We start from the raw sequence: 27,614 nt of genomic DNA on the forward strand, positions 1-27,614 counted from the left end.
TCAAGACCAATTAAATAAATTAAATAATCCTATATTGCCTCAGGATACAAAAGCTGTCATAAAACCTCTTCTGTTCAAAAAATCCCCAGTGTCACATTGTTTCAGTGCAGAACTCTACCAAACCTTCAAAAAGTGCTAACATCAAAACTGTTCCACAAAATAGAAACAAAAGGAAGATTACCAAATTCATTCTATGAAGCTACAGTCACCTTGATACCTAAATCTCACAAAGACCCAACAAAAAATAGAATTTCAGTCCATTCTCCCTTATGAACATTGATGCAAAAATACCACAGGGGGATACAAAGTGAATAAAGTGTAAATAATAAAGAATATATATATATAAATATTTATAAATATAAATATTTAAATATTTATATATATATATATATATATATATATATAAATTCTTTATTATTTACATATGACAGCCTACAGACTCAGGAAAGGTCTTCACCAACCATACATCTGATAAAGGACTATTATCCAAAATATATAAAGAACTCTATTAATTAGACATCAACAAACCAAATAATCCAATTAAAATTGGGGTACAGTGCTAAGCAGAGAATTCTCAACTGAGGGACGTAGAATAGCAGAGAAACACTTGAAGAAATGCTCAGTATCCTTAGTAGTCAGGGGTTTAAGACAATGTGAGATTCCATCTTACAACCTTGAGAATGGCTAAAATCAAAACTCAAGTGACTACAAAAGTAAGGAGGATGTGGAGAATGGGGAACCCTCCTTGATTATTGGTGGGAGTGCAAACTTGTACAACCACTTTGGAAATAAATCTGTCCCTTTCTCAGAACATTGGAAAAAGCACTGCCTCAACATCCTGCTATATCACATTTGGGCATATACCTAAAGGGTGGCCCATCATTCAAAAAGGAAATTTGCTTAACTATGTTCATAGCAGCTTTATTTGTAATAGCCAGAATATGAAAACAACCTAGATGTCCCTCAACGGAAGAATGGATACAGATATTGTGGTACATTTATACAATAAAATAACATTCATCTATTAAAAATAAGGAAATCATGAAATTTGCAGGCAAATGGATGAAACTAGAAGAAACCATCCTGAACAAGTTAACCCAGAAACAGGAAAACAGGCATGGTATACATTCACTAATAAGCGGATATTATAGAACAGCCATCTAGAGACTTAAAGAATCTAAACAGTAAGGAGGACCCTAGGGAGGATGCTTAAATCTCATTCAGAATGGAAAACAGTATAGACATTAGAAGTGGTGGAAAAGAGGAAATAGGATTGGAGCCTAGTATAGGGGGTCCTCTGAAATGATCCCACCAAATAGGGGATCAAAGAGGATGCTGTGACTCAGGACCAAACTTTGGGCAGAGCACAGGGAGTCTCATGGAAGAAGAAAGGGGTGGATTAGAGGGAAATAGAGGGGACAGGAACACCACCAAGAGGCCAAAACAAACAAACAAACAAACAAACAAACAAAAACCTAAAAGATCTGAGCTCAAGGTGTCCTGCATAGACTGATGCACCAAGGGAGGGCCATGCTTAGAGAGCACCTAGACCCCCTGCTCAGATGTGGCCAATTGTTAGCTAAGTCTCCATGTGGATCTCTGAGTGAGGGGAGCAGGTAACTGCCACAATCGTGAACTCAACTGTGATGCAGCTTTGCCAGGCCAAAAAGGAAAGGGCACCAAGCAGTCCTGAGGAGGCCTTACAAGCTGTGGGCAGATGGCAATATTGGACAGCTCCCCCTTTCTGTGGACTAGAGGAGAGGGATTAGGGGAAGAGGGAGGGAGGGAAGGGTGGCACTGTGGCAGTTGAGGAAGGGGGCTTCAATAGGGATATATAATGAATAAATTATGAAGAAAAAAATTAAAAAAGAACACTAAAAATGTATCAAGTAATGTATTCAAATAACTTTTCTAGCTGTTCCTTTTCTGTTTCGAAGAGCATCTGACATACTATTTTTAGGTTTGTATTCGTCCTTACTGCTATACCCTGGTATATGCAAATTCTAATGTCAAGTGTTCTATACATTCTTGAGCATATGCTACTTAGAAATATAAGGCATATTGCAATGTACTTTCTTAAATTTAAAATGACAATAATGGCTTTGGGATAGAAACTGTACCATTTTATGATTTTCATACTAGTTCTGCCTTCATAAAATTTGATTCCCATGATTTTAATATATCCATGATTTACATAATACCTACCATATACAATCTTTAGTTAAGAGTATTCACAAAACTTCAGTTAAAAATTGTAATACTTTCAACATAAGACTCTATAAATATCAAAGAACAGGAAATCTGTTTTGTTATTACTTCTGATTTTGGATATGCATACTGAGACATATTCTCACAAATATAAGAAGAAAGACATTTAATGTAAAGCTCATGGCTGAATAAACAGACCATCTATGAGGTAAGAATAAAACAGAACAAAACTGGACACTTTCAGGATTAAAATCTGCCACCGTTGTTCATTACATGTGGTTCTACTTTCAATTCAGAAATAGCATTTCCACTAAACCTCCAGGTATTGACATAATGGGTTCTTAGTGAAAATTTACAATGCCTCCTTTTTTCACTATTTAATTGACAGCACAAAATCCTAAAGCTTTGTGAAAAATGATTCAAGCATAAAATACGATTCTCATGTAATTGTGTTTTCCTACTTACAGATAAATATGATTTGTTTACCAAGTCATGAGTAAGATGTTCTCACCTTTTCCAAATTTCAGAATCCACAGTAATCTGCATCTTCTTTTGAGGAGGTGGTGGTGGAAGTTCCTCTTGAGCATGTTTTACCAGGATTTCTTCCCTTGTGGTCACCATAGTTACTGTTTCCATTACAGTTGTCTGTGTTAGTGATGACTGAGGGGTGGTGACAGCCTGTGAAATCTGTGAGAAACATTGAAACAGAGGTCAGACACTGCTTGAATGACTTTGGTAAAGACTGCTTGGAGTAGTGAGGGAAAATAATGAGAAACTGTTCCAGCTTGTTAGTAGATCGACCTTCAGATCAAACCAATACCATATTAAACCTGAAAATTGAATTATTTTATATGACAAAAGTTATGCTAACCGAAACAGTAAAGTTAAGTAATCTCAAAATCAGATTTATCCAGTGACTCTCAAGTGCTGGAAAAGCTTCAGGAAGTAAAGAAAGCAAGAAAAAAAAATTAGTATTCCACCCTATCATCAACAGATGTTAATAAAGTGTTCACATTAGGATAAATGTTATGAAAGTATTTGAGCACAGTTTCTAACACTATACACATTGTAAATGCATGTCAACAGATTTCCAAACTTTTCAGATTTAAAAAAAATAACTATGTGAATAAAGACAAACCTGTAAAAATAATTATATTAAATGTAGTTTAAAAATGCAATTTTTATTTCATACTGATTAGTTTGTTTGGTGCACATTTAAAAAGATAATCAATTAAAATTCAGAAAAAATGTGATTTAATAAAAAAGGCATCCTTTATATTTTCAGTAAAAGGTTAATATAAAGTACTTATTGACCCATAAATATGTTTGAGTTTCATGTTATTCAAACTTGTAGGTTTAAGTAATCTTTGTATAAGTTACTGAATATATTCATCTGCATTATTTTCTGAATTTATCATTATAGACTTTTGTTTTAGAATTATATTCATCTTCTGATCAGACTATTTTTGACAGACATATTTCACAAATTTGGCCTAATTTATGTTGTACAATAAGATAGTTGTCATTTCTGTGTACAAGATACTAGCAGACAAACAAGTTGTACTAAATGACTTATTCTTTCAATTTTAATTTTCTATTTATTTTTTGCACAGTGTTCAGTGATCGCTTTATTACCATAAGTAAACTCTGACGTTTCAAGATGTTTTACAGAAATATTGTAACCAACTTATTTGGAGAATTTATTTCCATCAAGGCCAAAGGAAGCCTGCATAAATTTCCTCGTGGCTCTTAACATAAAAGCTGATTTTTTTCCTGCAGCCAAGAAATATTTTATGGATCTTCCTCAACTCCTGAGAAACATGAGAAGAGTTTAGTGTACCATGCCTCTCTAAGTGATGATTTATTCATTCCACTGGAAAAATTTTGGGAAAAGTGAGGATATTTTTTTCATCTTCTTATTTGGGCACAAAAGAATGAAATTCTACAACTAGTTTAGATCTGTAAAAATTGGTTCAATTATACACATATAAAACATGAGCCTTTGGACAAACAACTTTGGAAATGTTGCATAATTCCATTTTGTTAGCTTTTTTATGCAAAATAAGGAAGCATACAATCACCACCACAACAAAATCATCGAACAAATTTGAAGAGATACTGAACTCTTATATGAGCCAAACGCAAGTTATCTTTTATCTTCTCTAAACCCTTTAGAAATTCATTATTCAGAATCAATCACTGTGCTATGAACTTTAATTACATACTCCAATGACAGGTTATATCAAGATAAAAGCAAAAGGCAACAGTTTTAAAATTGCTTAAGTATAAACTCAAAAGTAATTATGCTTAACACAAAAAGAACATTAAATGAACAATTCAAGTTTGCCTTTATTCTGAAAGAAAAATATAATTTTTTTGGGATTCCAAGACCCTTTTATTGTGACATTTTTAACTCCTAAAGAAAGATTATTTTACATAAAAAATCTTCTATAAGAGAATATTTTCCTTTGAATAGTATCTATATTTCTCTGATTGTAGTCAATATGAAAATACAACACATTTCTTTTTTTAATTTTAATTTTTTTAATTACACTTTACTTTCTTTGTATCCCCCCAGTAGTTCCCTCCCTCCTCCAGTCCCAATACCTCCTTTCCTCCTCCTTCTCCATGCATGCCCCTCCCCAAGTCCACTGTTAGGGGAGGTTTTCTTTTCATTCCTTCTGATCCTAGTCTGTTAGGTCTCATCAGGAGTGGCTGCACTGTCTTCCTGTGTCGCCTGGTAAGGCTACTCCCTCTTCAGAGGGAGGTGATCAAAGAGCAGGCCAGTCAGTTCATGTCAGAGACAGTCCCTGTCCCCATTACTGTAGAACCCACTAGGAGACTGAACTGTCATGGGCTACATCTGTGCAGGAGTTCTGGGTTATCTCCATGCATGCTACTTAATTGGACTATCAGTCGCAGGGAAGACCCATGTGCCCAGATTTTTTTTTTTTTTGATACGTTGCTCTCCTTGTGAAGCTCCTGTCCCCTCCAAGTCTTATTAACTCCCACTTGTTTCATAAGATTCTCTTGCAATCTCCTCAAAGTTTGGCCATGATTCTCAGCATCTGCTTTGATAGACTGCAGGGCAGAGCCTTTCAGAGGCCCTCTGTGGCAGGCTCCTAACTTGTCACCTTCTTCGGATGTCCATCCTCTTTCCTTTCTGGATGGGGATTGAGCATTGTAACCACAGTTCTCCCTCTTGATTAGTTTCTTTAGGTGTATAATTTAGTAGATTTATCCTATATTGTATGTTTTATGAATGAGTATATACCATGTGTGTCTTTCTGCTTCTGGGATAGCTCACTCAGCATGATCTTTTCCAGTTCCCACCTGCAAATTATATGATTTCCTTGATTTTTATTGCTGAATAGTATTCTACTTTGTAGATGTACCATAATTTCTGTATCCATTCCTCAGTTGAGGGGCATCTTGGTTGTTTCCAGCTTCTGTCTATTCCAAATAAAGCTGCTACAAACATGGTTGAGCAAATGTCCTTATTGTGTACTTGAGCCTCTTTTGGATATATGCCTAGAAATGGTATGGCTGGATCTTGAGGGAGAGCTATTCCTAATTGTCTGAGAAAGTGCCAGATTGCTTTCCAGAGTGGTTGTACAAGTTTACATTCCCACCAGCAGTGGAGGAGGGTTCCCCTTTCTCCACAACCTCTCCAGCATGTGTTGTCTCGAGTTGTTGATCTTAGCCATTCTGATGGGTGAAAGGTGAAATCTCAGGGTCATTTTGATTTTCATTCCCTTGATGATTAATGACGCTGAGCATTTCTTTAAGTGTTTTTCTCCCATTCGATATTCCTCTATCGAGAATTCTCTGTTTAGTTCTGTTTCCCATTCTTTAATTGGGTTAGTTAGTTTGTTGCTTTTTAACTTCTTTAGTTCTTTATATATACTGGATATTAGCCCTCTGTCAGATATAGGGTTGGTGAAGATCCTTTCCCAATCTGTAGGTAGTCGTTTTCTTCTGATGACAGTTTCCTTTGCTTTACAGAAGCTTTTGAGATCCATGAGGTCCCATTTATTGATTGTTGCTCTTAGAGCCTGTGTTGTTGGAGTTCTGTTCAGGAAGATGTCTCCTGTGCCAATTAGTTCAAGGATTTTCCCCACTTTTTCTTCTAATAGGTTTAGTGTGTTTGGTTTTATATTCAGGTCTTTGATCCACTTGGACTTTAGTTTTGTGCACGGTGATATGTATGGATCTATTTTCATTTTTCTACATGTAGACATCCAGTTAGACCAGCACCATTTGTTGAAGATTGTATCTTTTTTCCATTATATGGTTTTGGCATCTTTGTCAAAAGTCAGGTGTCCATAATTGTGTGGGTTATTTCTGGGTCTTCTATTTGCTTCCATTGATCCATCATTCTGTTTCTATGCCAGTACCATGCAGTGTTTATTACTGTTGCTCTATACTACTACAGCTTTAGGTCAGGGATGAAGATACCTGCAGATGATCTTTTATTGTAGAGGATTTTTTTTAAACAATTTTGGGTTTCTTGTTATTCCATATGAAATTGAGAATTTTTCTTTCCAGGTCTGTAAAGAATTGTGTTGGTAATTTGATGGGCATTGCATTGAATCTGTAGATTGCTTTTGGTAAGATGGCCATTTTTACTATGGTAATCCTGCCAAGCCATGAGCATGGGAGATCTTTCCATCTTCTATATCTTCTTCTAATTCTTTCTTCAGAAACTTGAAATTTTTTTCATACAACTCTTTGACTTGCTTGTTTAGGGTCACACCAAAGTATTTTATGTCTTTTTTGGCTATTGTGAATAGTGTTGTTTCCCTAATTTCTTTCTCAGCCCAGGGCTACTGATTTTTTTGAGTTAATTTTGTATCCAGCCATTTTGCTGAAGGTGTTTATCAGCTGTAGGAGTTCCTTGGTAGAATTTTTGGCGTCATGTAATTGTACTATCATATCATCTGCAAATAGTGATACTTTGAATTCTTCCTTTCTAGTTTCTACTCCCTTGATGTCCTTCAATTGTCCTATTGCTCTGGCAAGGACTTCAAGAATTATGTTGAAGAGTTATGGAGAGAGTGGGCATCCTTGCCTTGTCCTTGATTTCACTGGGATTGTTTTAAGTTTCTGTCCATTTACTTTGATATCCACTATAGGCTTGCTGTATATTGCATTTACTATGTTTAGATATGTGCCTTGTATCCCTGATCTCTCCAGTACTTTAAACATGAATGGGTGTTGGATCTTGTCAAATGTTTTTTAACATTATGATACATGAAATATTTTAGTATTAACTATTTGATGGCAAAGTTAATCTTTATCGTGTTAATAACTTCTTATTCATTCTTATTATGAAATTAAATAGACTTGTCCACACAGGGTTAAAAAACATGATTATGACAACATGATTAACAGCGAAGTTATGTTTAAAAATATACAGAGTCAGGGCAACCTAGGTTATTATATTGTCCATTGTCGTGTTTGTTGTTTTCTTTTGGAGGCCTGATCTTTTCTAAAGAGAAAATCGCCGAGAAGAGAATCTGGGGAGGAGCGGAACCTGGTGGGTTGCTCTGAGGAGTGGAGAGAAGAAAGCGTTTCAAAACAGATACTAAGACTCATAACCAAACCTTTGGCAGAAGATGAGTTAGTATGACAGGGAAAGGAAAGGAGCCCCACAAGGACCAAATATACCTGGGCACAGGGGTTTTTCCTGAAATTGTTTCTCCAACCAGGGACCATGTATGGATATAACCAAAACCTTTACTTTGATGAAGCTCGTGGTAGCTGAATAACCAATTGTTTTCCCATAGTAAGGGGAACAGGGACTATCTCTGACAGGAACTCAATGGCAGGCTCTTTGACCTCCCCACCCCCCAAGGGAGAAGCAGTCCGGCCAGGCCACAGAGGAGGACTTTGCAGCCAGCCCTGAATATACCTGATAAAACAGAGTCAGATGAAGGGGGAGGAGGTCCTCCCCAATCAGTGGACTTGGAAAGGGGCAGGGAAGAGATGGGGGGTGGTTGTTGGGAGGGAATAAGTGAGCGGGATACAGCTGTGATACAGAGTTAATAAAATGTAAATAATAATAATAATAAAAAGAAAACTGCTTTTTGAATGTATTGTATGAAATAAGGATCTATTTTCAATTTAAGAGAATAAAAATATATACACAGATGGCTCTATACAATCTTTTATATAACACCATGATGGACAATACTATTTCTTTTTTATTGAGAGGAAGAAATAAGAAATAAGTCACACACTGACTTTGATAAAAAATAGGCCACAATTCATTATGTAAATAAAATAAAAAAAAATAATTACTCTCCAAACCTACTCAGTCTAAACAGACCACTAATTTCTCCCATGGATTTTAGTAACATATTGTAAATGCTTAATTATTCATTAGAATCATCACAACATTGACAGGGGAGAGATTATGGAAGCCATTTAAACAAATGTCATGCGTACATATGAGTTTTTCTCTCAGAGGAGGAAAACTCCTTCCTTAGTATGACAGCAAAACTTCCAATTCATCAAAAATTTCTTAACTCCTAAATACGATTAGCTAATTCTGACTTTTCCAGTTGGATTTTCCTTTGAACTCCTAACCAACACAGTGTAACTTGTGTATTGTTTCTAAACATCAACTTTAAAGATTTAAAAATAATCATGACCCTATTAAACTTCATTTTGAAGGTTTGAAATGTCTGATAGTTGTTCAAATTGACGTTTAGTAAGGTTTATTTGTCAAAACCAAGATTTTCTGGCTTCAGACACCAAATTCAATTAAAGCAATCTAAGATTATTTATCATTCAGTAGATATACAGTTTCAAATAAGTTCAAAACTTATTTGAAAATGTATCTTCTAAAGTTGATTTTGAAATAGATAAAATGGAATCATCCTCTTCAAAAATTTTGTATTGTGGCCATCATTGTAATGATCACAATAACGTTTGTGAAGTAATATGAATGTTAGGTGAAAAAATATATCTATGCAAAATAATACATGCACTGAATATACAGTAGTCAAAGACATTTATTTGGCATATTACAAACCTGATTTTCCTTGATCAGTATCTTAATATTCAAATTTATTTTGGTGCCATGATTGGGTTCTAATATTCTGTGTCCCCACCCCAAATATATATTGGGCAACCATCGTATGTAAGGGGAACCAAGAGCAAAAAAACAACAGTAGTTAGGTGACTAAATTTATTTTTAATATTAATGGCTCTTCTGTTTTGTCATCAATAATAAAGTTAAAAACTTTCTTGAATACGAACTGATATTGGAATTATGAGAAAAATTATAGTCAAATATTCAAAAGACATCATAAAAGAAATCTTTTTTGACTTTGAAATAAAATAATGCATAATAATTAAGAGGGCTCATTCTGTGAAATTATACATAAATTTATACATATATTATACATAATTATACATAAATCTCTTTGATTTTATGTATTTTTTCTTCACTTCAGTTTGCCTTTAGTATAAAAATACATCAAAAAGAAAAGACACAAAGTGAATTTTGTATTCATATTAAATATACATTCTTAGCAATTGGATTAGCACACCTGCAAAACTTCAAAAGCAATGGCATTTAAATCTCTGATTCACCTGACCTTCTACTACATACCATCAGAGACGGAAATGATAAAATATTCTATAGCTAGTAATTATGAAGGATATAGCTAGAAAACATTTATTTAAAATGTCATTTCATTTATTTTCAGTAGGTGACAAATAAATACTATAAATGGCAAGTATTTTAAATATATATTCATGGTAATTGAAATATATTAGTAACAAAAGTCAGTCTCATTCATGTAAAGGAGTATTTTATTTTTATCATATTTCTGCATTAGACATTAATGTAGAAGAGATAAGTAGAGATTGCTTTATTAATCCATAGATTTATTCAGAATTTCAAGCAAAAAGAAATATATTACAGACATTAGCGTCTAGAAGGTTACTACACAGAACAATAATGGAACATTGCAAGCTTTAACTTAGCCTGAATCAATGAAATTTCAGTGCATATATTTTCAATCACTGTAGGTAATGAAAGGACAATGATGCACAATGTTATCCAAAGCACTTGTCAAATACCTATTTTTTTTGTTCTTATTTTTTTTTGTTTTGTTTTTTGAATTTTATTTATTTACTTATTATAATTTCATTTTGTATCCCTGCTGCAGCCCCCTCCCTTTTCTCCTCCAAGTCCCTTCCACCCTCCCTCTTCTCCCCCTATGCCCTTTCCCTATTCTCCTGGTTGAGGAGTACCTCCCCCCTTCTATTTGAACTTAGCTTATCAGGTCTCATCAGGGCTGGCTGCATTATCTTCCTCTGTCGCCTGGCAAGACTGTACCCCTTGGGGGAAGTGATCAAATAGTCTGTCACTGAGTTCATGTCATAGAGAGCTCCTACTCCCCTTACAAGGGAACCCACTTGAATTCTAAGCATTCTATGGGTTTCCTCTGAACTGGATATCTAGATGCTCCCCTGGAAACAACCTAAATGTCCCTCAATGGAGGAATGGATACAGAAAGTGTGGTACATCTACACAATAGATTACTACTCAGCTATTATTAACAAGGAAATCATGAAATTTGCAGGCAAATGGATGGAACTAGAAAAGGTCTTTCTGAGTGAGGTATCACAGAAGCGAAAGACACATATGGTATATACTCACTCATAAGTTGATATTAGCCATATAATATAGAATAAACATACTGAAAACTATAGTCCTAAAGAAGCTAAACAACAGGGCTGACCCTAGGGAAGATACTTAATCCTCATTCAGAAGGGCAAACAGGATAGACTTGGGTAGTAGGAGAAGACAAGGAACATGAAAAGAGCCTCCCACAGAGGACCTCTGGGAGATTTTACCCACCAGTGTATTGAAAGAGATACTGAAACTCATAGACAAACTTTGGGAAGAGTGCCTGAAACTTTATGGAAGAAGAGGAAGATAGAAAGACCTGGAGGGGACAACAACTCCAGAAAAAGACCAACAAGCCAAAAAACCTAGACCCATGAGGGCAGCCAACCAAACACAATACATATTTCTTTAGTGGCATCAAAATATGAAGACTTCATAGGCTAGGGTGTGATAGTAGGGGAGGAGGACTCCTCATTTCAGTAGGCTAGGGTGAGATAGTAGGGGAGGAGGACTCCTCATTTCAGTGCATTATGGGAGGGGCAAGGGGTGCAAAAGGAAAGAGGGTGGGACCAGCAGGAGATGAGGGATGGGGCTAAAATTGGGATATAACGTGAAAAAAATGTAAAATAATTCGATACTACAATGGAGCAGCTGAGAGCGGCCATTGTCACGGTAAATTCTAACAGAGTGGACCCAGGACTAGCCACAGGATTATCATCATGGATTGCTGCACCCATGAATCATCTGAAGGAATGGGCGGGCATGGGAGCATTAGCAGGCCTTCTGGTGTTGGTCTCCTTGGTTTGCCTGTGGTGTATATGCAAGATTAGAGTCTCACAACAGCATAATGCAGCCATGATCATTCAGGCCTTTACAGCCATTGAAGCAGGACAGTCTCCCCAAGCATGAGAGCTAAAATGTTATGCTCAGGATGCGAGGCTAAGCACTGAACTAAGGGTCAGCAGCTTTTGACCCAGAGAAGAGCATGTTTGATTGCATGCGGGTTGATGCCCCAGGTCCCGCCTCTGAGAAAAAGGTATCAGACGGGTCTGATGTTCTTTGGGTGGATGACATCTAAATGAACATTGGTACAAAGTCCTAATTTATTTCTAATATCAGAGATCAGACCTCTACTCTTGCCTGATGTGTCTAAAACAAAAAGGGGGAACTGTAGAGAGCTGCGTAATGCTATGCCTTAAAGATGGAGCTGGTTTCCGCCTTCCACCTTCCCGATGGTGAGTGCTCTCTGTCACAAACAACTCCATATTTGGCTAATTCTGATGATCTGGCTTGTTTCCGTGTATGTGGACCTATCTGCATTGCCCACATGGCATGCTGGGGTTGGCTACCCAGAGGCTATTTAAGCTGTGGGCTGGCTTTCCCCAGGGTCAGATGATTGTTCAAGGTTCCTGTATAAACTGCATTGAAAAAATAAATAAATAAAATAAAATAGATAAATGACATTTAAAAATGGTACTTAAATTTCCAAAGTAACTTGAAGTATTACTTTACATTTTTCTAAGAAAACCTTTAAGCTATATCATTACCCAAAAGATGTACTAAAATTTGAAGTGGCTAATCCATGCATTTAAATAAGATGAAATCTTAAAATTAGTGAAGTAACATAAGTGTATTTATTTAAATTAGTAGTTGAAGGGCTAGTTTTGGATAGCATTCTGGGGCCAATAAATATTGTTGTCAACAGAAAAAAAAGAGCTTTTAAGCATTTCTACTTAAAATTCTTGGAACTGTGGGTAGCTAGCCAGCTCTAACTGCGTCACATGCATCCACAGGTCTGCATAAATTAAGAGCTTCTTGATACTGGTATTAGGAGCCAAACATGGGACCTATGTAGGAGCATTATGCACTCTGAACTACTGAGCCATCTTTCTGTTTATACTGTGGGTACACTGACAAAAATGTATTATGTCTAATCATGGTTTGACTTACCTATGTGACTATCAAAAGTCTTAAATCTATCACAAAGAGAAAAGATTACACAGAATATACATGTACAATGTCATTTTCTTTTTTTTTTTTGGAAGAATTAAAGATTGCAGAATTAACCCAGCCTAGATCTTTAATGTAGGCACAGATGTGCACATTATAAATATTACCTGTCATGTTCAAGGACAGGTTAATTTAGAGTGCTCTAGTTTTATCTGTCATATATTTATGCTCATAATTGAAATTATCTCAAAATTTTCATTAGCTATATAGAAGCAAAACAGCAATGACATCACAATTTATGAATCATAACATTTTTCTTATTCCAAAGGAAGTAGTTAATTTACTGGGGGAAAAATACCAGAAACTTTTGGATTTATCTGGGTAGGTACATTCATACATCCCATTATCAAAGACTGAATTTTAATATATACTATAGTATAAATTATAAAGCACACAAGTTACTTATAATTCCCAGAGTATAAAGCATTTCAGTTAAATGACTATGATAATGTTTCAACTCAGCAAATTATATTTAATTTCCTTTATTAACTATAGAGGAATGTAAATTATATTTTATAATTAAAATTGAAAAAACAATACATTCATTAGGGTCATGTCATTTAGAAAACAACTGTGCATAGAAGCTTGCTATTTATAAAGCATTTTTTTCTTTTTTTATTGTTTATTATTATTAGTTACATTTTATTAACTCTGTATCCCAGCTGTATCCCTCTCCCTTATTCCCTCCCAATCCCACCCTCCCTCCCTCAGCTTCTCCCTGACCCTTTCCAAGTCTACGGATTGGGGAGGACCTCATTTTTTAAAAATATAATCATTGGAGTTTAACAGAAACAAATCCAGGATGCATGTGTCTTTTGCCCTTCTTTCCTACTGTAGGTAATCAGACAACAAAGAGTTCCTATCTCTCCAGTATTTTGGAAAGGAATGTGTTTCTACATTGTTAGATTGACTTTTTTCATCTTTAATTTCCTTAGTTTTTGTTAAGTTATTCAAGAAAAAGGCAACTGTAAAATGCAAAAGATCCATTTTTTTTTTCAATGCAGCAGTTTCTTAGGGTCAAAATTCCTCAATGCTTTGACCTGAACAGCAGTCAAAGTCATAGATACATAATGTTCTCTAAGTAAGCATAATCACATTTCCTGTAATCTCCATCAAAGTCTTAGAGCTTACTTCACAGTAATGAGTTGTAACTATTACCAAATTTTGCTCATTCTTACAGCAATGACTTAAAAGAACATTTCTCACAATACTATATTAAGTATGAGTTATTAATGAGACTTTTTACATTCTCTGTAACAGAACAAAATGTATGAATATGATGGACTCTCTTTAAATTTCAGTCTTAACTGATTTTTCTATAATTCTTATACAGTTTTGATCAAGCAAAATTTGAGGTTAGATGTAAAAAAATTAATTTTCACAAAAAAGTTGTTTTTTCTTTGTTCCCATTTTTAATTCCTCTTTCTTTGTTCAGCTCTCATTCTATATTCCTACAAACTAATAACTCTGATTGCATTATTTAGAATAGTTTGGAGGAAAAACAAAGACATGTATATATAAACTGCTTAGGCTTATTGATATTATGGGATAAAGCTAAAGAAGTAATCTTGTCAAATAAAACACTTTTTATCAATATTGTAACTAATGATTTTATTTTCATAAGAATTTATGGAACCAATGGGAACATAGAGGAGTCATAGCATATTTTATGTAAGACTTTTAAAATTTACTAATACTTCATAGTTTTAGATAATTACAATATTGTGAAATAGCCACAGAAATGTCATATATAATAAAATATTGTTAATATAATTATGACTACACACACTAGCGTATTTAATAAAAACTAACAAAAAATTTATATACCATGATGACATGAGAAATTATATATATAAAATTTCTATATATATAATGTATGTATGTATATATACATACATGCAGACATATATATTTCTAATATTCTAAAAGTCAATTTCAGGTTGAAATGAAAATGTAAGTGTAACTGACCTCATTGGCACATGAGACATCTTCCTGAACAGAACACCAACAGCACAAGCTCTAAGAACAACAATCAATAATTGGGACCTCATGAAACTGAAAATCTATTGTAAAGCAAAGGGCACTGTCATCAGAACAAAATGACAGTCTACAAACTGGGAAAGGATTTTCACCAACCCTATATCTGACAGAGGGCTAATATCCAGAATATATTAAGAACAAAAATGTTAAACAAAACAACAAACCAAGTAATCCTATTAAAAAATGGGGAACAGAGCTAAACAGAGAATTCTCAATAGAGGAATATCGAATGGCAGAGAAACACTTAAAAAAATGCTCAACCTCATTAGCCATCAGGAAAATGCAAATAAAAAAGACCCTGAGAGTTCACCTGACACCCATCAGAATGGCTAAGATATAAAACTTAAGGGACATCGCATGCTGGAGAGGATGTGGAGAAAGTGCAACCCTCCTCTATTGCTGGTGAGACTGTGAACTTGTACAAGCACTTTGGAAGTCAATCTGGTGCTTTCTCAGTAAATTGGGAATAGTGAAACCTCATCTATACCACTCCTAGGCATATACCCAAAAGATGCCCCACTGTTCAATGAAGACGTTTGCTCAACTATGTTCATACTAGCTTGATTTGTAATAGCCAGAAACTGGAAACAAACTAGATGTCCCTGAGTGGAGGTATGGATACAGAAATTGTGGTACATTTACACAATGGAATAATACTCAGCTATTAAAACAAGTAAATTATGAAAATGTCAGGAAATGGATCGAACTAGAAAACATCACTCTGAGTAAGGTAACCCAGTAGCATGAAGATATATGATATATCTTCATATATACACATATGATATATACTAACTTATAAGTGAATATGAGTCATATAATATAGGATAAACATTAAAATCTATAGTCCCGAAGAAGCGAAACAACCAAGAGGACCCTAGGGAAGGTGATTAATCTCATTCAGAAGGGTAAACAGGATAGACATTGGAAGTAGAGAAGACAAGGAATGAGGCAGTAGCTTTCCACAGGGGATTCTGAAAACTCAGCACAGGACGTTATAGAAGGAGATAATGAGACTCTTAGCCAAATTTTGAGCAGAGGACAAAATTTGGAAGAAGAGGGAGATATAAAGAGGGAGATAGAAAGAAATGGAGGGGACAGGAACTACATAAGGAGAACATCAGAGCCAAACAAAGTGGGCCCATGGGGTTCTGCGCAGACAGATATTCCAACCAAAGGCCATACATGAAGAGGCTTTAAACCCCTTGCACAAAGGAAGCCCATAGGCTCAGTTTCCAAGTTGGTTCCCTTTTAAGGGGAGCAGGGACTGTCTCCGATATAATCTCAGTGGCAGACTCTATGATCACCTCTCCCTGCCATCTGTAACCTTGCCAGGCCACAGAGCAAGATGATGCAGCCAGTGCTGATGAGACCTTATAAGCAAGGGTCAGATAGAAGGGGAACAGGTCCTTTCCTATCAGGGTACTAGGGAAAGGTTATTGAGGGAGAAGAGGGAGGGAGAGTGGGACTAGGAGGAGATGAGAGAGGTGACTACAGTGGGGATACAATGTTAATAAATTGTAATAAGTAAGTAAGGTAATAAATAAATAAGAAAAAGAAAAATCTTAAATAATAGCTGATATTTTTCCAGTTGTGTTTCTAGATACACTATCTCAAAATTTCTTTGTCTTTCAACAAATATTTGTAAGCTTTATATATCAGCTATCAAGTCTCAGAAAGACAAATTTCCTGTACCTAACTTACAACAGAAGAAATACTTTTCTAAAAACTAAAAAATATTTGCCTTCATTATATTAATTGTGGTGCTATATGATATAATGAACTGTGAAATGTGATCAATTTGCATAAAAACTTTATGATTACAAGTAATGGAGAAATTATGTTAAATATTATCATACAGAATATTATTGAATACCTAGCCATTATACCATTTTTAGCTATAATGCAAAATATGTTTAAAATACAAATGTTTTTAAAAATTAGTAAAATAGCAAAAATTGACAACATAAATTTTTAGTACATTCTGTGAATTACCTTTTATTCTATCATAATTTTCATATGTTTGTGTGACTTAGCTACAGCACAGATTTTTATCTCAGTACTGTGCAACATAAATCCAATTAATTAGATCATTTGTACTAAAAAGAAGCTCATAGAGGAAGTGAAGAGGTGTAACCTAGTCTTAATCCTATCTATAATTTTCAGTGGATAATTCATTATTTCCTAAATTTAAGTTTTTGTTAAAGTATAAATTGAGGTTTTCTAACAGTTCATGGTTCTCCAAATCTATGGTGAAAATTGGACAGTTCATATGTATCCATACAATGGAAACAGTTCCACAGTACTTTATTTAATTACTCCACCATTCAGTTTTCTATTCCCGAAGAAACAAAGACAGCAATGAGTTCATTCAGTTGGTACTCATACACCTGCCTCTTCCCAGTTTTCCAATACCAGGATAAGGAAGGAAATTCTGTTTTTAGTTCAACTGTACATAGTGAAAGTACTAAAATAGTTGCATAGTTTCGGGGAGATCACAGAATTTTTGTCTTAAAGTAGTTCTCAAATATCTTTAGAATAATTTACAATACAATAATTAATTCCACTTACTTGTGCTGAACTCTTTTCAAGTGTTTGGGCTAAATTATCCCAACGCTGTTTAAAGTTTTCCATCCATATTTCCATCTTTTGAGTCACTGTCTTATTTTTCAATGCTGAGAGGAGATCTTGGCTGAGAGAACTTAGTTTTTTCATGGTTTGCTTCTTCTTTTCTAGATCTATTTTTAAAGTCTGTTAAAACAAGAACAATCATAGAATTAAGTCTATTCTTATACTATAATTCAATCATCTTTGCTTGTATTCGCTCCTTTGTATACCTGAGAAAATGATATAAATGTAGCTGCAAAGTATCAAATGTCCATAAAACTCCACATAGAAAGTTACAATCTAAATACACTCTCTAAAATGGCTGAAAGCTAAAAACAGAGCATCATATATAGAATAAAACATCTTACAGCTCACTTCAAGTATTTGAAGAAATGCAAAATGAAAAGACACCATCACCCCAGGAGGAAATCAACATGTTCACATTAAAAAAAAATTTGGAGACCCTGTCCTCTCCAGCTCTTACTATTTTCCAGTTCTTACCTAAAATTCCAGGAGAGCAACAGAACAAGAAAATTTGAACACAGGGAACTTCCCAGAGACTCATACTCCAACCAAGGACTATTCATAGAGATAACCCAGAACCCCTGCACAGATGTAGCCCAGGGCAGTTCAGAGTCCAATTGGGTTACATAGTAATGTGAAGAGGGACTGCCTCTGACATAATCTGATTGGCCTGCTCTTTGATCACCTCCCTCTGGGGGGGAGCAGCCTTACCAGGCCATAGTAGAGGACAATGCAACCACTTTTGATGTGAGCTGATAGACTAAGATCAGAAAGGAGAGGAGAACCTCCCCTATCAGTGGACTTGGGGAGTGGCATGCATGCAGAGGGAGGAGGGAGGGTGGGATCGGGAGGGGAGGAGGGAGGGGCTTATGGGGGGATGCAGAATGAATAAAGTGTAATTGATGAAAAATTAAAAAAATAAAATAAAAAAAATTTGAAGGTAGGATCTACGACTCTTGGATACTATAGATTTTTTTTAATGACTGATCAAATTAAAATGAAGAATATTATTTGTTAGGGACAACATTGAGTGGAGAGAACATGAAAGATTAAGCAGCTCTTCCATTCCCGATGGGTTTATACATTTATATAAAACTTAAGTATTGTTTTTTATCACAGATTTAACACTTTTTTATGTTATAGAAACTGTATGGTTCTATGGCTTCCTGACATTAATGTATGCTTGTAGTAACCATTATTCAACTGAAATGTGGCTATTTGCAGGTTTATTTGTTTTTTGTTTTGTTGTGTTGTGTTTTGTTTTGTTTTAATGCATTTGGCCTTTATGAATGAGCACAGGTCTTATTTATGTTAAGTCAGGAGCCTAACACAGAGGACCTCTGAAAGGCTCTGATTTGCAGACTATCAAAGCAGATGCTGAGACTTATGGCTAACCTTTGGGCACAGGGGTATTTTATGAAAAAAGTGGGAAACAGTAAGATCTGGACAGGAGTAGGGAGGGAACCACTGGGGGGATACAAAGTGAATAAAGTGTAATTAATAAAGAATTAAAATTTTTCTACCACTACATCGGACTCTCAGTCCTTGACTTACTTTTTTCTAAAGTTATTTTAAACCTAATTAAATATTATTATTACTGTCATTTATTACATTTTATTCAATTCGTATCTTGGCAGTGGCCAACTCCTTGCCTCCTCCCAATCACACCCACCCTCTCTCTTCTCCCCCTATTCCCTTCCCCATAGTGCACACAGTCCTCCTCCCCTTCTAACTGAACATAGCTTATCAGGACTGGTGCACTGTCGTTCCCTATGACCTGGCATGCTTGTATCTCCCATGGGGAGGTGCTCAGAGAGCCTGCCCCTGAGTTCATGCCAGAAGGAGCCTTTGCTAACCTTACTGGGGAACGCACCTGGAGACTGTGGGCTACATCTGAGCTGGGGTGTTAGGTTCTCTCCAGGCATGGTCCTTGGTTGAGGCATCATTTTCTTCAGAGCCCACAGGGCTCAGGTTTTTTTTTTTGTTTTTTTTTTTTTTTTTCTTTTTCTTTTGGAGCTCCTGTCCCCTTCAGGTCTTTATATCTCCCATAACTTTCATAAAATGCCATGCATTCTGCCCAAAGTTTGGCTATAAGTCTCAGTCTCTGCTTTGATACGTCAATCAGTAGAATCTTTCATAGGCTGTATATGGCAGTCTCCTGTCCTGATTCCTTTTTTTCTCCTGCTTCCAATGTCTAATGTATTTGCCCTCCAGAATGAGAACTGAGCATCTTCTCTAGGATCTTCCTTGTTGTTTAGCTTGTTCAGGATTATAGATTTTAGTATGTTTATCTTATAATATAGATCTAGTAACCACTTATGAGTAAGCATATGACATGTGTGTCTTTCTGTTTCTGTGATTCATCACTAAGGATGATCTTTTCTAGTTCCCACTATTTGCCTACAAATTTCATGATTTCCTTGTTTTCAAGTGTTGAGTAGTATTCCATTGTGTAAATGTACCACAATTTCTGTATCCATTCCTTCACTGAGGGACATCTAGATTGTTTCCAAATCTGGCTATTATGAACAGAGCTGCTTTGAACATGGTTGAACAAATGTCCTTGTTGTTCAGTTGAGCATATTTCAGATATATGCCTAGGATGGGTATAGCTGGATCTAAGGTAGCATAATTTTCTGAGAAACCGCCAGATTGATTTTCAGAGCATTTGTACAAGTTTACATTCCCACCAGCAAAGAAGGAGGGTTCTCCTTTCTCCACATCCTCTCCAGCATATATTTGCACTTGAGTTTTTTTCTAATTTTTATTTTTATATTAATTACAGTTTATTCACTTTGTATCCCAGCTTTAGCCTCTCCCCATTCCCTCCCAATGCCTCCCTCTCTCCCTCATCTCCTCCTATGTCCCTCTGCAAGTCCATGGAGAAGGGAGGTCCTCTTCCTCTTCCATCTGACTTTAAAGTATCAGGTCTCATCAGGACTGGAAGAGGGGTGTGGGAGAGGGGTGTAGAGGGGAACTGGAGAGATTAAGTAGGTGGGGGAAGGTGATAGAGGGAGAGAGTACTGGGAGACAGAATTAGAAGCAGTGGGAAGGAGGCATCACAGAATAAGCTAGAAACCTAGGGAATAAAGAAAAAAACCTCCCAGGAATCTGTGAGGATGACCCTAGCTGAGACTCCTAGATAGGGGGATATAGAACCTAAAGTAGTCATCCCTAGAAACCAAGCAAGACCTCCAATGGAGGGATTGGGATACCAACACACCGATAAAACCTTTGACCTAAAATTTCTCACCTACTCGAAGTGTATGTATAAAGATGGAACAGTAATTGAGAGAATTGCAAGCCAATGACTGGCCCAGCTTGAGACTAATGCCATGAGAGGGAGACAACTCCTCACTCTTTTTATTTAATTTAATTTTATTTTTTTATTATTAGTTACATTTTATTAACTCTGTATCCCAGGTGTATCCTGCTCCCTCATTCTCTCCCAATCCCACCCTCCCTCCCTTATCTCCTCCCTGCCCCTTTCCAAGTCCACTGATTGGGGAGGACCTCCTCCCTTTCATCTGACCCGCTATACTTGCAGACAGGTGCCTAGCAAAACTGTCATCTCAGAGACTTTACCCATCAGTTGATGGAAACAGATGCAGAGACCCACAGCCAAACACTAGGTGGAGTTTAGGGAATTCTGTGGAAGAATGGGAAAAAAGGAATGAGGGAGACAGAGAGGTCAAGGACACCATAAGAACTACAGAATCAACTAACCTGGGCCCATAGAGACTCACAAAGACTGAACTGCCAAGCAGAGAGTATGCATGGACTGACCTAAGCTCTCTGCACATATGTAACAGTTGTGCAGTTTGGTTTTAAAGTGGAAAGTCTAACAGCAAGTACAGAGGCTGTCTCTAACTCTGTTGTATGCCTTTGGATCCTTTTCCCCTAAGTAGGCTGCTTTGTCTAGCCTCAATAGGAGAATGTGATATGCCTAGTATTATTTCAAATTGATATGCCAAGGTCAGCTGACATTCATGGGTAGTCTCCCTTTTTCTGGAGAAAAGGGGAGAGGGAGATGTAAGGGGAAGATGAGGTGAGAGAAAAGGAGGATAAGAGGGGACAAAAGGGAAGCTGCAGTAAGGGGTCCAAAGTAAATTAATTAATTTATAAGAAATATTAACACAAGTAAAAGAGCATTTTGTAAACACCACAAAAGTTAAAGTAAAAGTCTGCTTTAAAGGTACAAATACAGAAAGCACACTAAAGATAACATGTAATCAATATTATGAATAAATCTAGTAATTATATAATCAATAATTTTTATATGAATCTATATGACAAAACTACAAAATTAAAGCAATATTCATTTAGTAAATTTTTGATATGAGTTGAAAAATTTTAATTAACTTTTCTGTTTATTTATTGATGTGTGTTTCTATATATGCTTATGTGCCACAGATTATATGAGGAAGTCAAAGGATAAACTCCAGAAATGGGTTCTCTTCTATCACGTAGGCCATGGAGATTAGGGCCAAATCTTCAGTCTAGGCAGCAGCATTTTTACCTTCTAAACCATATAGCCAACACAATATGAGTTTTAAAAAACTGATTGTGGCAAATTAGTTGTCTAGATTCAAGTTTTTCTTTTCTTTCCCAGTCTTCCTCTGTCTTTCCTCACTATCTCCTTTCTTCCTACTTGTGGCATCTTCATTACTTGTAGTTTTGGAGAGGACTCCATCACACTAATTAGTAGTTAGAGTAAAAACAAATCGATAACAATTACCTTCATTTGTGTATTTTAAGGGTCACTTATTTGTGTATATGAATACTATACTTATCTCTCTGTGTCAATGTATTTTAGTTTTGCATTGAATTTGTCCTGGCCTGTAGCTCACGATGTTAACTATGATATCCTAGAACTTGAAGTGATCATCTTATCTATATGGTGAACTTGGATTCCATTTAAATCTTTAATCTATTGTGTGCATCCTAAATAATTATGGTTTAAATTTTTCTAATTATGAAAACAAAACAATATTTATATACCAGGAGTGTGGGCTAAGTCTGTGAATGCTAAGGACACAGAGTACTAATTGCTTCAGGAAGAGTACCAAATCTGAACTCAAACTCAAAAACCCGCATAAAATAGAAAGAAGCAACTTCAGAAAGTTGTTCTTTATTGTTAAATTATATATTGTTATATATTATTAAAGTATATATGTATATATATATATATATATATTTGTCCATTTGCACATGCAAATTAAATTTTTAAATGTTGAAATACAAAAGAAAACTCAGGAAAACTTACAAGGGTAGTGCAACAAAAGAAGATAAATATTTCATTTTTAATTTTTATTATTTTTATTTATTATTTACTACAATTTATTCAATTTGTATCATGGCTGTGGCCCCCTCTCTTGTCTCCTCCAAATCCTACCCTCATGCCCTCCCTCTTCTCCTTCTTCTCCTCTTATGCCTCTTCCCTGGTCCACAGATAGGGCAAGTCCTTCTCCCCTTCTATCTGACCGTAACCTATAAGGTCTCATGAGGACTGGCTGCATTGTCTTCCTCTGTGGCATAGCAAAGCTGCACCCACCAGGGGGAGCATTTCATTTTTATAAAAGCTAGAAGCATGGAACAGATTTTAAAGCAAACAGGAAGCCGCAATAAATAAAAAAGTTTGAGTCAGGAATTGATTCCCAGGCTGCATTGGCTGGGAATCAAACCCTGGTCACCCACATGGGAGGCGAGAATAACAAAACAAAAACAAAACAAAACAAAAAAAGTTTGAGTCAGCAGTAAGTGTTAAAAAGAGGCAGATTATGCTGTTTGGTAAGAAAAGAGTACACAAGTTCTACCCACTAAAGATTAGAAGATGAATTGAATTTGAAATAGGATGTATGATTACAAAAGGTACAGGAAACATTCATCCTCTTCTCATCAGGAGTGTGCATAGGAGGATAATGTCAACATAATTTCTCTTACACTGGAGAAATTGAATAATACATCTATTTTTTTTTTCTTCAGAGATTTATCAAAATCATGAAGTAGTCCATTCCATTCCAATCAACAGTTCCTGGTCTGAAGTAGGTTAGCTGATTACAGGGTCTCTCAATTTCAGGAAATATTAGGTTCGTATGGAATGTTCATTAAAAATAGAGATTCCTGGGCATTCCTTGTAGAATACACAAGTCAATATACCTGCCAAGAATGGAATAATTTATATTTCTTTCTATTTGTAAGAATTATTGTGTCTGATTTTATGTTGACGCCTTTGATCCACTTGGACTTTACTTTTGTTCAGCATGATAAATATGGATCTATTTGCATTTTTCTACATGTGAACATCCAGTTAAACCAGCATCATTTGTTGAAGATGCCATCTTTTTTCTATTTTATGGTTTTGGCATCTTTGTTAAAAATCAGGTGCTCATAAGTATGTGGGTTTATTTTTGGGTCGTTGATTTGTTCCATTGGTCTACCAGTCTGTTTCTATGCTGGTACCATGCTGTTTGGATTATTGTTGCGGTATAGTACAGATTGAGATCAGCGATGGAGATACCTCCAGAAGATCTGTTGTTGCACAAGATTGTCTTAGCTATTCTGTTTTTATTTTTTTCCATATGAGGTTGAGAATTGTTCTTTCAAGTTCTGTAAAGAATTGATTGTATTGGTATTTCGTTGAGAATTATACTTAATCTGTAGATTCTTTTGGGTAGGATATCAATTTTCACTATGCTAATCCTACCCATCCATGAGCATAGGAGATCTTCCCAACTTCTGATATCTTCAATTTATTTCTTCAGAGAGTTGAAGTTTTTATCATACAGGTCTTTCACCTGCTTGGTTAGAGTCACACCAAGGTACTTTATGTTATTTGTGGCTATTGTGAAGGGAGTTGTTTCCTTAATTGCTTTCTCAGCTCATTTGTCTCTTGTGTTCAGAAGGGCTACAGATTTTTGAGTCAATTTTGCATCCAATCATTTTTAAATATACTTTTTATTTATTTATTTATTTATTTATTTATTTATTTGTTTATTTATTACAATTTATTCACTTTGTATCGCAGCTATTGCCTCACCTTCGTCCCTTTCCAATCCTGCCCTCCCTCCATCCTTCATTTCCTGCCATGCCACTTCCTCAGTCCACTGATAGGGGAGGACCTCTTTCCCTTCCATCTGACCCTAGACTACCAGCCATTTTAATGAAGGTGTTTATAAGCGGAAGGAGTTCTCTGGTAGAAATTTTGGAGTAACTCATGTATACTATCATATCATCTATTAATAGTTATAGTGTGAATTCTTCCTTTCCACTTTATATCACCTTGATCTTCTTTAGTTGTCTTATTACTCTAGGTAAGACTTCAAGAACAATGTTGGAGATATAAGGAGACAGTGGGCAGCCTTGCCTTCTCCCTGATTTCAGTGGGACTGATTTAAGTTTCTCTCCATTTAATTTGATGTTGGATATAGGCTTGCTGTTTACTGCTTTTACTATGTTTAGGCATGTGCCTTGTATATCTGATCTCACCACGTTGTTGTGATACTGAAACCACTGAGCTAATAGAGTTAATAAAATGTAACTGACAAGAAAAAATAAAATTAAAAAAAAAAGAAAATGATTCCCAAATACTAAGAGTCATTAAGGTAGTTGCAATCAGGGTACAAAATTAGGATAAAACAGTACGTTCCACAGAATCTTTCTGAGTCTTCATATACATGACATTCCTTTGTTTTGATATAGGACAGGTGAGTACTAGGCCTTCTAGAAACCTTATACTCATACCCTTGGATCTCAACATTTCCCCAGTGTTGTCTTTCTCCCTAGCAAACTACAACAGACTACAGAAAACAATTTCATTTTGAGATAGGTAGGCTTGGGATAATTTTTACAGTTTTATAAGTCCTATAATTCACTTCATCAAGCCCACATTTTCCCCTCTCTTACATAATTATATATATATATAAAATTTGATATATATATAATTTATATATATTATATATATATAATTTGATATATCATATATATATATGAAGAAATGAAATACAAATATACCAATCCTAACAATAAGTATTCGATAATTATACTCACTGCTTATTAATGATAATATTTCAATAGAAATTATACGTATTGTAAATAAAACAGTATTTTAGAACCCTGAAACTATTCCTAGGCATGTAGAAGGAACTTGCAACAGATGGCACCTGTTTTGTGTCTCAGATTGTGACATATTTTAATGAACATTAAATTCTTACTCAGTGCCTCAATCAGCAGAGGAATTTTACCTCAAATGCTAGACCAGCTGTCAGGTTTTGTTAATTGGTTTAAATTATCAAATGGTAAGACTGATACAAAACATATTTTCACTTTGTTCATAACTCTGGTGACATAGTATGAATTTTAATCATATTGAAAAAAATATCGTGACTTCACTAAGAATTTTCATTGCCCTGATTCTAGGAAAGACATTTATTCACCAAATGCCACATAGTTGCACCTGATTTTTGGAAATTACAGTTTGTAATCACAATCACTTTCTAATAAGTCAAATGATATGAGGAATTTGGAAATAGCTTTAGAGGCCTCAACCTCAGTCTAGATGTCTTAGTGCTCATTTTAGCACAGATATTAATGCTATATGATACCTGCTATATGTCGTGTCTATTTATTCCTAAAGCTCAAATTTTCATCTAAAATAAACTAGCTGATCTGAAAGAACTTTCAACATGTAGTTACATGTAATACACTAGCTTTATATTTATCAAACTGTTGTTTCCTAGCAACAACTTTATTGACTGACAAACCTAATCTGGGATATTGATAATAACTAGCACTAGGTATTAGTATAGGCTATCCATTTTCATATATAAAATAAATTTATAATTTTTTGGCATATAAAATTTTTAGAGATCAATATCTGATAAATCTGTTCTACATGCTCTGTTATCATTTGTCCTTGAAGCTTCTAAATAAAGAAATGAAATTTATTTGCTTTCCATGGAATCTGGGAAGGTTTATGATTGCCTCAAAAAATTAAATAAGCATTAATACTCAAGTTGTAGTTTATGTCTCAGTTGTAGAAACACTCTCCATGTGACTTCTGACTATATGGGGCACTCATGTGATCATGACACCAAACAGGATAATGACAAAGAGGTTTAATCAGATACCACAAATTTCAAAGCATCCTTGCTGACTTACCAGGATATATGAATGAAAGAGTACTTTTACAGTATTCTAGTTCCTAAACATTTAGATATTGGGAGTTAAATACTGAGAAACAGAGATGAACCATGTTACTTTATATGAAATCAGTGGTAGCGATCTGCAAAGCCCATGAATATAGTATAAAATACACATGTCTTTAAAAATTCAGGTTATTTTCTATATAGTGACAGGAATTCTAACTACCAACTCTATCACTTATTCAAAGAATGAAATAATCTGTAGTCTTCCCGTATTGTAGACATTTCTCTGAGAGGTATAATATAGTACCTATTTATTGAGTGATTAGTATGTATGATTCATCTTTCTGAATGCTAAGTGCATAATGACAATAACCACAGGCAGACTGCCCATATTCACAGGGTTTGTTAACTTAACACAAACCCACACATATCTCAGGGGAGGGAATCTTAAAGGAAGAAGTGATTCTATCAGGATGGCTTTTAGCCATGTCTGTGAAGCATTTTCTTGATTGCTGACTAATGTGGGCAGTCCCATTACTGGGAAAGTAGCCCTGGGTAGTTTAAGAAAGGTGGCTGTACTTAAGCCTGGGAGAAAGCCAGTAATGAGCACTCCCCCATGACCTCTTCTTCAGCTCAGAATACTCAGAGTGCATAACTAAATTCGCTTAGTCAGTTGTCACCAATTTATTGACTCAAAAGAGCCATCTTTTCCTTAAGAATAGTAATTTTCATTAATTTCCTCCTTTAAAATATAGAGGGAATGCATTCTTTCCTCTAGAAGAGATGTCATTTTTCCTGAATTGGCCCTTCTGTCTTTGTGAAAATGGCAAAGTATACCATTCTACTTTTCTTAATATTACTTACTTTTTACCTCACTTTCTTTTGAAACAAGGTCTTATGTGTCCAAGGCTATCCAGGAACTCCACTATGTAGTG

At 35.4% G+C, this 27,614-nt stretch overlaps 1 protein-coding gene across 7 annotated transcripts in view; it reads right to left on the reverse strand.

Annotated features, from left to right (window-relative positions):
• Dmd (dystrophin) overlaps positions 1-27,614 on the reverse strand; it is a 2,365,055-nt gene that overhangs the window by 1,635,175 nt on the left and 702,266 nt on the right. For all 7 annotated transcript variants that reach the window (XM_060376797.1, XM_060376795.1, XM_060376794.1 and 4 more), the window contains exons 16-17: positions 17,474-17,653; positions 2,720-2,895 (exon numbers count right to left, since the gene is read on the reverse strand). In XM_060376797.1, coding sequence (XP_060232780.1) covers positions 2,720-2,895; positions 17,474-17,653 — 356 coding nt within the window. The remainder of the gene's footprint in view (positions 1-2,719; positions 2,896-17,473; positions 17,654-27,614) is intronic.

Source organism: Meriones unguiculatus (genome assembly GCF_030254825.1).
Source record: "Meriones unguiculatus strain TT.TT164.6M chromosome X unlocalized genomic scaffold, Bangor_MerUng_6.1 ChrX_unordered_Scaffold_31, whole genome shotgun sequence".
NCBI classification, from domain to species: domain Eukaryota; kingdom Metazoa; phylum Chordata; class Mammalia; order Rodentia; family Muridae; genus Meriones; species Meriones unguiculatus.